The following is a 15520-nucleotide window of genomic DNA, read 5'->3' on the forward strand; positions in this document are numbered from 1 at the left end:
CTAGATAACTGGCCGGGCGCGGTGGCTCAAGCCTGTAATCCCAGCACTTTGGGAGGCCGAGACAGGCGGATCACGAGGTCAGGAGTTCGAGGCCATCCTGGCTAACATGGTGAAACCCCGTCTCTATTAAAAAATACAAAAAGCTAGCCAGGCGAGGTGGCTGGCGCCTGTAGTCCCAGCTACTCGGGAGGCTGAGGCAGGAAAATGGCGTGAACCCGGGAGGCGGAGCTTGCAGTGAGCTGAGATCTGGCCACTGCACTCCAGCCCTGGCAACAGCGAGACTCGGTCTCAAAAAAAAAACAAAACAAAACAAAAACAAAACAAAAAAAACTAGATAACTGAAAAAACAACTCAGTAATAATACTGACACATTTTTTAAAGGATAGTATTACTTCAAAAAATACTGAAATCTGAAAATGATTACTAAATTTCCTAAAATTATGTTCCTAAAATACTATTTTTTAATATAGCATGTATAATAGAAAACTAACACATTAAATGCTTTAAGTAGCCATCTAACTTTCCATCTTGATCCTGTAACGTTTACAAAGTTAGGTCAGGTCTCCTCCCAAAAAAATGTCCTTTTTGTCAGTAATATTCTGTTAAGGAAAATGAAGCATCACCTTATACTTTATATTACAGATTATTTTTACATTTACTTAAAACATTGACAGGAAATCAAAACTACATGAACTTGATAATCTCTTACCAAATTTTACATTTTATGTCTACTTATTAAGGTCAGTCACTTGACTTTTCATAAAATATAGAGTTGAGCATCTTATGCAGCAACCTTAGATGCAGCCATTTTTTTTGCAAAATAGCACAACAGTGATTTATCTTTTTTATTTTTTAAAGAGATGAAGTCTTGCTATGTTGCCCAGGCCAGATTTAAGGGCTCAAGAGATCCTCCTGTAGCAGCTTCCTGATAGGTGCACATCACTGTGCCCAGCTTCAATAAATTATTTCTCTTACAGTTTTCAAAATGTTACAATCTTCACTTTATTATCTGTGACTTTCCAGTACCATTCGGTACAGCAAAAGTAATGAATTACTAAAGTTGCTTCAATGTCTACTTTATTCTCATCACTTTGATTACACACACCGAAAGCAGCAAGAAGAAATGAACATCATCTCAAGAATCTGAGTCCATAAATCCTCCCCATTGGAAAACATTTCAGCACTGACACTTTCCTCCCAATTTTTAAATTAAGTCAAAGCAAAGTGTTACTTGTAAAAATACATTATGCTACTGCCTTAATGAGACTAAAAGCACACAAAACTGACATATGGAAAAGCTACCAAAAAAACTTTTTTGTAATAGCATTTCAATCTTAAGGTTTCACTACTTCTGTTTTAGCTCCAAATTTCACTTGGTATTTTTAAAAAGACTTAAAATGGTACATTCTACAAAGAACAGGCAGTCACTTCCATTTAAAAGCCTTAATTGTTAATATCAACCAACTACTAATTGTAAACTTTAAAATAAACCAAGTTTTTAACCTATATCAATCACAATTAGTGACAGCACATAGCAAGAACTGTCAATCTGAACTATACCTTACCTCTATCCCATCAAAACAGAGTTTAATAACTGGTACGAATGCCTCTTCAACAGCCTATAAGAAAAGTAAACAAGTTTAGGGTCTCTGAAACTACATTTTAGGCCTCTACTAGTTTTAGTACGTTAGCAAAACACCTGACACAAAAATAGCTAGCTTTAAGGCTGAGCTCTTGAATCGGACAAATCAGATCAGAAATCAAGGTTCAAACATTTGATTTCACCCACTCATCAGATGTATGACTGCAGCCAGATTATTTCATATTTATTTTGTCTGTCTCAATTTCCTAATCTGTAAATGAGTTTATAATTTTACACTTACTGTAAAGAATAAAACATAAACACGTATGCCAAGTGCTTAGAAGGGTTTGGTAAACTGCAAGAACTCAATAAACGATGGCTATATCATAAAATTCACTCAACTCACTAAATGAAAGTTCATAACTCCTCCCATTACACCCCGAACATTTACGCACTCTTAAATCTTTTACTTCTTCCTGTAATTTCAACTTATCATAGAATGAGGTGAAAAAGTCACTTCGATCAACATGTCTTGGTGCAACACACAACGCATCAATATCAGCACCTAAAAAAAATTAAGCCCATCAACCACTAATTAATATGACAAGAAAATTATTTTGCATCCTATCATGGTAGTATTTGATGTTGAGAATCTGTTTAACATATTGGTGAGCTTCTAGAAACTTACTAAAAATTACCAGTCAATGGAGGACAAACATGATTTTAATTGACGGGGTGTATTTTGATCCTGCAGCATCTCTATTTATAGTGGCCCAGATAAACTGGGAGCCCAAAGAAAGATGGCTCAGCAAGTACTTTCATGGAGAGGGAATTATTCAAACATACACCCAACATCTTGATGTCATTAGTCAAAGCCATGTTCATTGGTTAAACAAAAAAATAGTTTTCCTCTATGTACTACGTGTTTGGTGCTTATAGGCTCTCTACCAGGCCCCTAAATGGGACCTACAAAATAAACTTCAAGCAGAAGAATCCAAAGAGGTAGACAATGGTAAAACATTTGTCATGAATTCAGTGCTTGGTAAGAGGCCAGCACTGAGTACATAGGCAGAATTTTAAAAAGGAGAATTAAAATCAACTAATTGGGGTCACAAAAGGGAGAGATTAATGTGGAATCAGGTCAACAGTCATTTTCCTAAAAGCCAAGATGTTGAGGTATGACTCTGAAAGCTATTTATTATAATAGAATATTCAAGAACAGGAAGAAGGTTGTACAGCACACAGGATATATCAAAAGTAATGTACTAATGGGACAGAGTGATGGGAAATGGAGAAAGGGAAGGATACTAGAAAACAGACAACACTAACCTGGCAAATACAGTTCATAGTTAAAGAATACAGCCTCGGCTGGGCGTGGTGGCTCATGCCTGTAACCCCAGCACTTTGGGAGGCCAAGGCAAGTGGATGGCTTGAGCCCAGGAGTTCGAGACCAGCCTGGGCAACATGGCAAAACCCTGTCTCTACCAAAATAAAATAAAAAAATTAGCCAGGCATGGTGGCATGTGCCTGTAGTCCCAGCTACTCACGTGGCTGAGGTCAGAAAATCACCTGAGCCCAGGAGGTGGAGGGTGCAGTAAGCCAAGACGGTGCCACTGCATCCAGCCTGTGTAACAGAGCAAGACCCAAAGACAGTAGAGCCTCAGGATGTGTGAGTTGTCTCTACCCTGCCAGTAGAAGGCTGAGAAGAACTGTTCAAGCTTTACTGCCTCTTTTAGTCTCAGGCTTCTGTTTGTTATGTGAGAATAACAGTACTGGAAGAACTAAATAAGATAATGAAGATCCCAGTGCTCGGTGAAAGAAAAGAAGCTCAATAAATGTTCTTTGCCGTGGTAACATTTTTATTGTGTATTTATCTGCACAGAGGAAATAACTACAAGTATAAACTATTAACTGATTATCAATGGCTATGAATACACATTTTTGGGGTTTTTGCTTAGCTATATTTTATAATTTGTCTATAAAGGTATTAGCGGGGGGCATCCACGAGGTTTTCTTAAAAGCTGGAATTCATTTTGTTCTATTTCCAGAGTGATATTCTTCTGGTGAGGGAAAATGATATACATGTAGATAGCAGCACTGTCCAAAAGAGCTCTCCAACAGAAAAACTACTCTATATCTGTACTTTCCAATGCAGTAACCACTAGCCATATGTGGCTACTGAACATACAAAATGCGGCTACCTCTCCTGAAACTCTGAATTTTTAATTTATTTTTTATTTTTGTTTCTTGAGACGGGGTCTTGTTCTGTCACCCAGGCTGAAGTGTAGCAGCGCACTCACAGCTCACTGCAGCTTTGACCTCCCTGGGCTCAAGTAATCCACTTGCCTCGGCCTCCCAAAATTCTAGGATTACAGATATGAGTCTCCACACTAAGCTAATTTTATTTAATCTTAGTACTACTTTTGGACAGTGGTGATATAGAAGTCAGCATTATTTTACATCTTTCTTACTGAAAATTTAGACTCCTCAAAGCACTCTCCCTTCCACACAAGCCTAAGCTATATGATACACAAGTAACTGAGACGGGTATGTCATTATGTTAAGAACTAAAGGGTCCCTTTCTAGGAAAAATGAAATAAAACTTACCTTTTGTATGCACTCCTAATCTGTAAGATCCAAATGTAAAAATTTTTCCTCCAACATTTTCAATTACAGATTGTGGAAGATTCTGTTTAAACAAAAAATGGTTATTTTGCCAGTGGAGCACAAGGTAAACTATTCAAATGATACTACACTTGGGTGGGGGAGTGGATCCCAAGAAAGATTACAGTGTAAATTTATATCAAGGGTATTCAAAGTCTATAAAAGCTCTTTAAAAATACCAGCCCCTCAGATCAATCATATTTGAAAGTCAAACAATTTTCAACTTTTAAAGAAGTTTATTCTTTATTGTTAGATTTTTGCCCTATTTTTAGAAACTGCTATAAAGAAGACTGTGATTGAGAAGATCACGTAATCCCACAGGAGTACATTAGAATCAGGGACTTTATTCATGACAAAGATGCTGTACATAAAATGAATCATCAATTTAGAGTATAATAAAAACATATTCTGGCCGGGCGCGGTGGCTCAAGCCTGTAATCCCAGCACTTTGGGAGGCCGAGACAGGTGGATCACGAGGTCAGGAGATCGAGACCATCCTGGCTAACACGGTGAAACCCCGTCTCTACTAAAAAAAAATACAAAAAACTAGCCGGGCGAGGTGGCGGGCGCCTGTAGTCCCAGCTACTCGGGAGGTTGAGGCAGGAGAATGGCGTGAACCCGGGAGGCGGAGCTTGCAGTGAGCTGAGATCCGGCCACTGCACTCCAGCCTGGGCGACAGCGCGAGACTCCGTCTCAAAAAAAAATAAAAAATAAAAATAAAAACATATTCTGATCGCTTTAAAGAAAAAGATTATATTCAACGATTTTTACCAAATATCCCAAAACATATTAGAGTCTTTTTTTTATCATATCAAAAGTGACTTGAAAGCCAATACCAGCCACGCGCAGTGGCTCACGCCTATAATCCCAACACTTTGGGAGGCTGAGACGGGCCAACTGCTTGAGCTCAGATTGAGACCAGCTTGGGCAACATGTGAAACCCCGTCTCTACAAAAAATGTTTTAAAAATTAGCTGGGCATGGTGGTGTATGCATATAGTCCCAGCTAATCACGTGGCTGAGGTGGGAGGATTGCTTGAGTCCTACAGGTCGAGGCTGCAGTGAGCCATGATCACACCACTGCACTCCAGCGACAGAGTGAGACCCTGTCTCAAAAAAAGAGAAGAAGAAGGGGAAGAGGGGAAGGGGAAGGGGACAGACAGCACAGCAGAGAAGAGAAAGTCAATACTGGTAAACAATTGCTTAGTTTTTTAGATTTCCAAAAGGTTTTGGTGAAGTAATTTAGAAACAGCTAAATTTACTTTTCTTACTCAGAAAGAGTAGAGTCATCAGGAAGAGGGAGAAAGCATTCAAAAACTGCCTTCCTAGCCCTGGCACTAGTGTAAAATCCCAGGCTTTACAGTTTAGTATTCAATGGCCCTGCTCGTAAGAATGACAAGGTCTGTACAAACAAAACAATCTTAGTAAGTGTTTAGTCAATATTTCCTCTTACCTAACTCCTCGGTATAATAAAATATCTATTCAGTACCAAAAGATATAAAAGACCACCCCCCCTTCCTCTCAAAAAAAAAAAAAGAACATAAAATGAAGTGTTATTTCATACTCCAAAAAACCCTAAAGACAAGTTCTAAAGAGTGAGATCCCACCTCAGCCACCTGATTAACTGGGACTATATGCATACACCACCATGCCCAGCTAATTTTTAAAACATTTTTTGTAGAGACGGGGTTTCACATGTTGCCCAAGCTGGTCTCAATCTGGGCTCAAGCAGTTGGCTCGTCTCAGCCTCCCAAAGTGTTGGGATTATAGGCGTGGGCCACCGCGCGTGGCTGGTATTGGCTTTCAAGTCACTTTTGATATGATAAAAAAAGACTCTAATATGTTTTGGGATATTTGGTAAAAATCGTTGAATATAATCTTTTTCTTTAAAGCGATCAGAATATGTTTTTTAAGAGCATATTTTATCATCACTATAGAAAATAGACAAATTATGTGTGTAATGCTGTCTTTTTTTTTTTTCTGAGACAGAGTCTCACTCTGTCCCCCAGGCTGGAGTGCAATGGCACAGTCTCAGCTCACTGCAACCTCTGCCTCCTGGATTCAAGTGATTATCCTGCCTCAGCCTCCTGAGTAGCTGAGATTACAGGCACACACCACCATACCCGGCTAATTTTTGTATCTTCAGTAGAGACGGGGTTTCACCATGTTGGTCAGGCTGGTCTTGAACTCCTGACCTCATGATAAGCCCGCCTCGGCCTCCCAAAATATTGGATTACAGGCGTGAGCCACTGTGCCTGGCTGTAAGGTTGTATTTCTTAAAAGTAAGCAAAGCCTTTGTCTTCCTTTGTTTAGATATTTTAAAACCTCAATGGCAACGCTGACCTGGTTATTTAAAATTAGCCAGCAAGATGTGTGCAGAAGTAGCCTACAAAGGAGGTGAAGGAGAAACTATCTTAAAACACTGGTCCACAGACTTCTCTATTAAGACATAACAATCTTTTGAAGAATACTCTCCAATGGTACTTTCTGCAAGGATGTAAACATTCTGTCACTGCTACTCATCACTGTTGAGCACCTGAAATGTAACTAGTGTAGTAAAGAATCTGAATGTTTAATTTTGATTAATTTTAATTTCCATGTAAATACTCACGTGGCTGGTGACTAGTATATTATAAACTACACTTTTAGATATTAGTATGTTTATACCTATTATCATCATTGTAACCCAGAAATTAAGATTTCTTAATTCAGGTCATGGAAAAACATTTTCACTTGCAAAATCTTTTTTTCATTTTTAACTTCAGAGTATTAGATGTCAAACAAACCAAAAAAAAAATCTTATTTTCTATCAGAAACTAAAATCAGTAAGAAACACGTGGTATGTAAAGTCCACAATTTAGAATACTATATTTGCTGAAGTTTAATTTCTATTTTGAAATATACATATACATTGCTTCAAGTAAACAGTACTATAAACTTGACTAAAACCAAAAGACTACAACTCTTCTTCTAAGATGACACCCTCTCTCCCTGCTCTATGAAATTTTTCCTTTACCCTTGGTTCTCTTTTCAACCTTTCAGTTATATTATAGATTAAACATGGATTTTGCACTACCCTGGAAAAATTACCACTATTCATGTTATTTTTTTAAATGGGTCAAATTCCACACACAACTCTACAAAAACATTTTCTCTACCAGAAGAATCCTAGCCACGTATTTATGAGTTGTATGTATAAGTATTCATAATGAAGTGTTAGAAACTCAAAGGGGCCGGGGCAGTGGCTGACCTCTGTAGTCCTGGCACTTTGGGAGGCCAAGGCAGGCAGATATCTTAAGCCCAGGAGTTTGACACTAATCTAGGCAACATGGTGAAAAGCCATCTCTACAAAAAATACAAAAAATTAGCCAGGCTTGGCGATGCCCGCCTATAGTCCCAGCTACTCGGGAGGCTGGGGTGGGAGGATCGCCTGAGCCCGGGAGGCAGAGGATACAGTGAGCTAAGATCATGCCACTGCACTCTAGTCTGGGCAACAGAGGGAGACCCTGTCTCAAAAAAAAAAAAGAGGCTGGGAACACGCCTGTAATCCCAGCACTTTGGAAGGCCAAGGTGGGCAGATCATCCGAGGCCAAAAGTTTGAGACCAGCTGGTCAACATGGCAAAAGCCCATCTTTACTAAAATACAAAATTAGCTGGGTATGGTGGCACACACCTGTAATCCCAGCTACTTGAGGGGCTGAGGCAGGAGAATCAGTTGAATGCGGGAGGCAGAGGTTGCAGCGAGCCAAGATCGTGCCACTGCACTTCAGCCTGGGCGACTGAGTGAGACTGTCTCAAAAAAAAAAAAAAAAAAAAAAAAAAAAAAAAAAAAAAAAAAGAAAAGAAAGAAAGAAAGAGGTTAGGTGCAGTGGCTCACAGCTGTAATCCCAAGCACTTTGGGAGGCCAAGGAAGGCAGATCACTTGAGGTCAGGAGCTCAAGACCAGGGTGGCCAACATGGAGAAACTCCGTCTCTACTAAAAATAAAAACAACAGCTGGGCATGCTCGCACCCGCCTGTAATTCCAGCTACTCAGGAGGCTGAGGCATGAGAATGCCTTGAACCTAGGAGGTGGAGGTTGCAGTGGCACCACTGCACTCTAGCCTGGGTGACAGAGTGAGACTCTGTTTCAATAAAGAAAGAAAAAAGAAAACCCAAAGAATGTTATTATAGAAAACTAAATAGGCCAGGCAGTGGCTCATGCCTGGAATGCTAGCACTTTGGGAGGCCAAGGTGAGAGGACTGCTTGAGGCCAGGAGTTTGAGATCAGTCTGGGCAACACAGCAAGACCCTACATATACCATTAGCTAGGTGTGAAGGGACATGCCTATAGTCCCAGCTACTTGGGAGGCTAAGGCCAGGAGGATTGCTTGAACTCAGCAAGTTGAGGTTATAGTGCACTATGATGGTGTCACTGCACTCCAGGCTGAATGACAGAGTGAGACCCTGTCTCTTAAAAACAAAAACACTAAATAAACAAATATTCAGTTAGAAAAATACCTGAAAATCTTTTTTAAAAACTGTGGCAGAATTTCTTAAAAGGCAACAAGATTCTCAAATATGTTTAAAGCACCTTTTTAGAGAAACATCTATCATTTCTGTGAAGAGTGTAAGCAGTTTACAATTACTGAGTTTCAGTTTTCAAATGTTCCAAACAAACAGTACTTATTTTTAAAAATCACTTAACTCAGTTCAGTTTTTCCTGCTTCTAAATTAACTAGAAAAATAATGCAAAATCTGTTATCAACAGTCTAAAATTGACTCCACATTAAAGACTCTAAATCCACTCAAAAAAGGACAGGTTACATAAGACACTTGCTGTGTTCAGTTGGCTATATATGACCAATTATTTCATACACAAAAAAGTTGCCTTACCTTGCTTTCACTGATTTCTCGTATCCACTCTTTTACCAGGTTATTTAGTTTTCCCAAAATTAAAATCCTGTTGATAAAACAATTATCAATCAAGTATTCCAGATCATTACTGATTAAGTTTCTTAAAGTTTTAAATAGGCATTCTTCCTAAATTATGATTTTTTAAGTGATCAGAGGCACAGTATATTGTAGTTAGCAAGTGCTCGCTCGCGCTCTCTGTCTCTCTCTCTCTCTATATATATATATATACATATACGGGCACTGTTACACTGAGTAAGGCATTCCTCTTTCTCCAGACAATTCAGTACTATAATAACCAAAAACATTAAAATATCAGAATTATTGCTTCAAAAAATAAATAAGTAACATCAAAATTAAGGGAAGAGAACTCTACGTAAAAAATAAAGTTTTCAGCCGGGTACGGTGGCTCACGTCTGTAATTCCAACACTTTGGGAAGCCAAGGCAAGCAGATCACCGGAGGTCAGGAGTTCGAGACCAGCTTGGCCAACATGGTGAAACCCCATCTCTACTAAAAATACAAAAAATTAGCCAGGCATGGTGGTGGGTGCCTATAATCCCAGCTACTCGAAAGGCTGAAGCAGAAGAATCGCTTGAACCCAGGAGGTGGAGGCTGTGGTGAGCCCAGATCGCACCATTGCACTCCAGCCTGGGCAACAAGAGGAAGACTGCCTCAAAAAAAAAAAAAAAAAGTTTTCTCTCTTAAGTATCGCTCTTCTCCAAAAGATATATAGATCTGGGCAAACAACCCTGGCCTTCTGAGTGAGTACAGAACGCCTCAAAATCAGTTTATGTTAACATTAATAAAAATTTCCGAGTTAAAAAAATATAGAATATCTATTTACCTGCGCTGCAGTTCCTCTTCCTCTTCAAAAACCCCAAAGGGTTTCAATGTCTCAATTAGTTTCTGTGTAAGTATGCAGTCAGTCTCCTTGGGGGCTGCTAAGCTGATAGGAGAAGTAATGCCATAGTGCTTCTGTGGCGGCTGTGTTTGTTGTGATCCCTGTGTTGTAACTGGACTATAAATAAAATTGGATAAAATTACTCCCAAAAGAATTCTACAATTTGAAACAAATCAGCATGACCAGAAAAACTAATTTAGTAACACACATTTCTAAACGATTGGTTCCCTGCAATACCCCCAAAATTTTTATGACAAAAAGTGACCAAAAGCAAGTGACCAACAAGAGAAAATTCTACCCCAAGGATTTTAACTCTGTCACTACTTAAACACCTAAGTTAGAAGCCAGGCCAAATACACTGCTAGAGAAAACACTATCCAGAATATAGTAAACTTCTGAAAAATTTCACCTCTTGAAAATAAGCCAAAATCTGTTTCTTAAACATTGACAAACATGCTACAAAAAATGTTATTTTACCCATATAAGACATTCCCCAAATGAAACCTGGCATCTGACTCACAATGAATGAAGTTCAGAGATAATGAAGCAAATAGCATAAACTTAAACAAAATTTGAAGGGAAAGAACTATATTCACCCTAGGCTTGTTAATGATCTTTTTGAGAGATTTACACTTCAATAATGATGCTAGTCTAAAAAGTTTCTTTTACACACACACAGCTACATTTTTATCCATTTTAAGATAAGTTCCAAATTTGTAAAAAGGCACAGCATGCTTTAAATGCTTTGGAAATAAATTTGACTCAATCTTTTTTCATAATTTTTTTCATTAAATTAACTTTAAAAAGTCAACACAATATTTTTAAACTAACAGTTGAATAACATACAAAACCAAGTATATGATAAGGAACGACCCCAAATCTGGATTAGTTATTTCTCCCAAATTCCATTCCTTAAGAAATTAAGTGTTTATAGGCCAGGTGTGGTAATCACACTGTAATCCCAGCACTTCAGGAAGCTGAAGTGGGAGAAAGGCTTGAGCCCAGGAGTCGAGGCCAGCCTGGATAACACGTTGAAACCCCGCCTCTACTATAAAAAAAAAAAAGAAAAAAAAAAATTGTATTTTACACACACACACACACAGCTACTTTTTATTTTTTGAGATGGAGTCTCGCTCTGCCACCCAGGCTGGAGTACAGTGGCGCGATCTCAGCTCACTGCAACCTCTGCCTTCCGGGTTCTACTAATTCTCCTGTCTCAGCCTCCCGAGTAGCTGGGATTACAGATGCATGCCATCACGCTGGCTAATTTTTGTATTTTTAGTAGAGACAGGGTTTCACCATGTTGGCCATGCTGCTCTCAAACTCCTGACCTCAAATGATCTGCTCCCTTTTGCCTCCCAAAGTGCTGGGATTACAGGCATGGGCCACCAAGCCCAACCACAGCTACTTTTTTACCAAGTTCTAAATACAATGTCTACATAAGCAATAAAGTGCTAAATCTAAGAATGCTATACAGACAAGGCTTATGATGCATTTACTACACAAATCCACTGGGTTCTGGTCTATACTGTGACTGCTAGACTGTTCTGTAATTTGTCTTGTGGTATCAACACAGATCTAAGAATGCCAGGAAGCCCAAACTGCATGTTACTAATTAGCTGCTGGACTGCGTGTCACCTGTTTACTGTTGCCTGGTCTAGTTACATACTGTCTTAATTTTAATTCAGATTTTATAACAGCATTTACTGAATAAATATGAATCAGACATATCTCTTGCAGAAATTAATTCACGTTAGATCGTTTCCTCCTGCCCCTTTAATCTAAGCTGCATAGCTACTCGATATAATGTTAATCCACATCAGCACTAAGCATTTGCTGAAGACTTGCCCAAGCATGGTGTCTCACACTTGTAATCACAGCAAACTTTGGGAGGCTGAGGAGGGCAGATCATTTGTGGCCAGGAGTTCAAGACCAGCCCAGCCAACAAGGCGAAAACCCATTTCCACTAAAAATACAAAAATTAGCCAGGTGTGATGGCATGCTGTAATTTCAGCTACTCAGGAGGCTGAGGCAGGAGAATCACTCTAACCCAGGAAGTGGAGGTTGCAGTGAGCCAAGATCATGCCACTGCACTCTGGCCTGGGCAACAGAGCAAAACTCCACCTCAAAAAAAAAAAAAAAAAAATAGTATTTGCTGAAGACAAAATAAAAATGTTCTGTTTTCTAATCGTATGTAGCATCTCCTAAGGTTAAAATATACACATGAAGTATAACTGAATTCATAATGTCTTGGTCATTACACACAGGTTTTTCCCCCCCCTAGTTTTATTGAGGTATCACTGACATACCAAAAATACTGAACGTAATTAATGTATATAATTTGATAAGTTTGGACATATGCGTACACTTGTAGTTCCATTAGCATAATCAAGGTAATAAATACATCTATTACCTCCAAAGCTTCCCTGTGTGCCCCTCTGGTTTTCTGCCATAAGAGCACGGAACTTGAGATCACTCTTAAATTTTCAAGTGCACAATACAAACTATGCTTACCACCTATCCTAACGTAATTGTATTATCTTGTGTTATTCATTGCTTCATGAGTTTTTCTTAATAAACTACAGTCCTTCACAATTATCCTGGGATTATGAATGCTTTCATAAATGATTTTAACATGAGTAAAGCCAGAAAAAAAAAAGTGTAAAAACTTCATTTTGTCTAGGCTAGATCTGGTTCAAGCAAGGACAGCTTGTAAGTCAAGTATAAGCTGAAATCGTATTTTTGTAGCCTCAAGCAATAAATCTCTATTTTTGTTTTGTGCAAGTAATATGTTTCTCTGCATTCTTTTCCATTCTCAAGGAATTAAATTCATTACCAGTTCAGTTTGGATCATTAAAAAAACAAAGAGTATCCACTGTAAGATTCCTCTATCTTTCCCATTTTTTTCTTATTCAAATCTTCAGACTTTCATTGTCACAATAAACAACGCTTGGAAAGCTCCTATCTACTTTAACTTTCTCACTAGAACACTAGAATACAAGCCCTGATTTCTAAATGTGCACAAGATTTGCTCAGCCTAATTTGAAAAAATATTGATTACACTAACATTTTGATGGGGAAATAAATCATATGCAAGCTGGAAATTTTTATTTACTTTATTCCAAATGTAGGCACATCATCCAGCCTCAGTATTACTTTGTGTCAATATAAAACCACATGTGTTCCACCTAATTCAAGAAAGAACATATATGGGCCAGGCACCGTGGCTCATGCTTATAATCCCAATGCTTAGGGAGGCACAGCAGGGAAAAATCACTTGAGGTCAGGAATTGACCAGCCTGGGCAACATAGCGAGACACCCATCTCTATGAAAAATAAAAATTAGCTGGGCTTGGTGGCACAAGCCCGTAGTCCTCCTAGCTACTCAGGAGGCTGAGGCAGGAGGATGGCTTGAGCCCAGGAGTTTGAGATAGGAGCTCAGGAGGGAGGGAGGGAGGGAAGAAGGAAGAGAGGGAGAGATGGAGGGAAGGAGGGGATGGAAGGGGAAGGAAGGAAAGAAAGTAAAGGAAAACCTATGTAACACAGACCTACCAAATAAAAAAAAACAAATACATACTCTGAAATTTACAAGATACTTGTGTATCCAATAAAAATGGCTCAGCATGAGCTTAAGGAGCTAGACTAAGAATTCCAGACTCTCAGATATTTCAAATGTCCAAAATGTCCAAAGTAGAAACATTAAACATTATAACACTTTAAATGAAAGTGAAGATTTTCCATTTAACATTAGAAATTAAGTAGAATGATAAAACAGTTTAAGAAATCCTTTTGTTGCTGTTCTCCTTCCAACAAAACAAAACTATATACTCCAATATTGGGCAATTTGGAACATAAACCTCCAAAGATTAAGGATTCTTCTGCCTTATATATGAACTGACACTCTCCTGGAACCCTACACCAGACAGCTACCAACCAAGAATGCAAAGTTCTTCCTCCCATTTTTGAACGCACTAGACATCTATCTATTCTAGAAACATTTTACCAGTATTTAATTTTCTTCAGATACTATTCTACTTTGAAAAATAAACTTCTATAATTTATGTAACACAAAAACGAAAAACACAAACCAGACATATAGCTGCGGTATCTGTGATTCCTTAAAATGTATTCCTGGTTTTTAAAATCAAGAACACTGTGCTTTGCTTGAGCAACTGGTCCATTTTCATCTCACCAACATAATTAGTATTCACCTTTAGGGTACTGCCTGAATTTTTAGAGTGCGACTGGCAGCCATCTATAAGCTCTCTACTCTATAAAAATACAAAAATTACTGTATTTCCTTAAGAACTACTTTTAGTAACCTAATTTTTTGCTCCATTGTGTATCTATCCTTATTCTTCCTTTTCATCCACATCTAATGCAAACATCTTGCCAGTTTTTATTATTATGACTAAAGCATTCTTAAAAGTCTTCATCCTTTCTGGATCAGAGTTACACATAAATACATACCTACATATAATAGTACATATATGAATTCTGCCCCCTCTCAAAACCACAAAAGGCAGCCAAACACTCCTCCCCTATAAACACACCTTTTGTTACTGGTTCAAGGTATTGTATAAAGAATTTTCAGAACTCTTCACTCCTTAGAATATGCGGAGTTTTCTTTATAATATTTAAATTATTTTCATCAAGGCAAAGTTCACATAGAACACATGCCTTTTAATTGTTTTAGCATTCTATATAACAATTCCTTTTCAACTATTCTAGTTCTGACTCTTGGCAATCTTGGTTCCAACTCCTTTCCTTCTACTCCTTTGTCACATGGTTCCACCAGGCATAGTACTACTAAATATGTCTTCCTAAAATACAACTGTATACTAAAAAACTGTAACTTCTGGTAATGGCATTCAAGACAGACTACAAAGTCTGATCTCAACTCAAAAATAATCTGATAAAAAAGGGAGAAAGCAAGCCTGATTCTACTTCTGCTACTCGTCGTATTACTCTGGTTTCATTTCTGCCACTAGTTATATTATCCTTGGTAAGTTGCATCTCTGTGGATTTACCTTAGAATTATTATATCTCTTCGTTACTTTGGATAACAAACTAGGAATTTTACAACTACAGCATATAACACTAACGAGCAGTTTCCAAATACGAAAGTTTTTAGACCAAAGCTGAGACACAGGTCTTTCTTGCCCCCATTCAGGGCTGTCAAGATGACTCTAACTAGGATAAATATCTAGGAATTTAGAATAGTGACATTTTTGTTGACTGTTGGCTGTTTATTTTGGCGGGATATTTGTTTCAAAAGGTTAGACATTCAACTTAACTAATACATACAATCTCAACTATCAAGAACCACCTTGGTACAGCAGTTAGAAATCTAATGCAAACAGTGCAAGTTCCTATGATTTGTTAACTGGAATTTAATGGTCATACATTCAAATAGGCAAAGTATGATCATCTTTGCACATATAAAGATCCCATTTTAAGTCAGTGAAGACAACTATGAA

At 38.2% G+C, this 15520-nt stretch overlaps 1 protein-coding gene across 1 annotated transcript in view; it reads right to left on the minus strand.

The window, feature by feature from the left end:
• The window catches only part of PAPOLA (poly(A) polymerase alpha), a 64731-nt gene that overhangs the window by 37549 nt on the left and 11662 nt on the right, over positions 1 to 15520 (minus strand). The window contains exons 2-6 of the mRNA XM_011951590.1: positions 9984 to 10157; positions 9120 to 9186; positions 4190 to 4271; positions 2038 to 2147; positions 1556 to 1619 (exon numbers count right to left, since the gene is read on the minus strand). Coding sequence (XP_011806980.1) covers positions 1556 to 1619; positions 2038 to 2147; positions 4190 to 4271; positions 9120 to 9186; positions 9984 to 10157 — 497 coding nt within the window. The remainder of the gene's footprint in view (positions 1 to 1555; positions 1620 to 2037; positions 2148 to 4189; positions 4272 to 9119; positions 9187 to 9983; positions 10158 to 15520) is intronic.

Source organism: Colobus angolensis, unplaced genomic scaffold (genome assembly GCF_000951035.1).
Source record: "Colobus angolensis palliatus isolate OR3802 unplaced genomic scaffold, Cang.pa_1.0 Scaffold32, whole genome shotgun sequence".
Lineage (NCBI taxonomy): Eukaryota > Metazoa > Chordata > Mammalia > Primates > Cercopithecidae > Colobus > Colobus angolensis.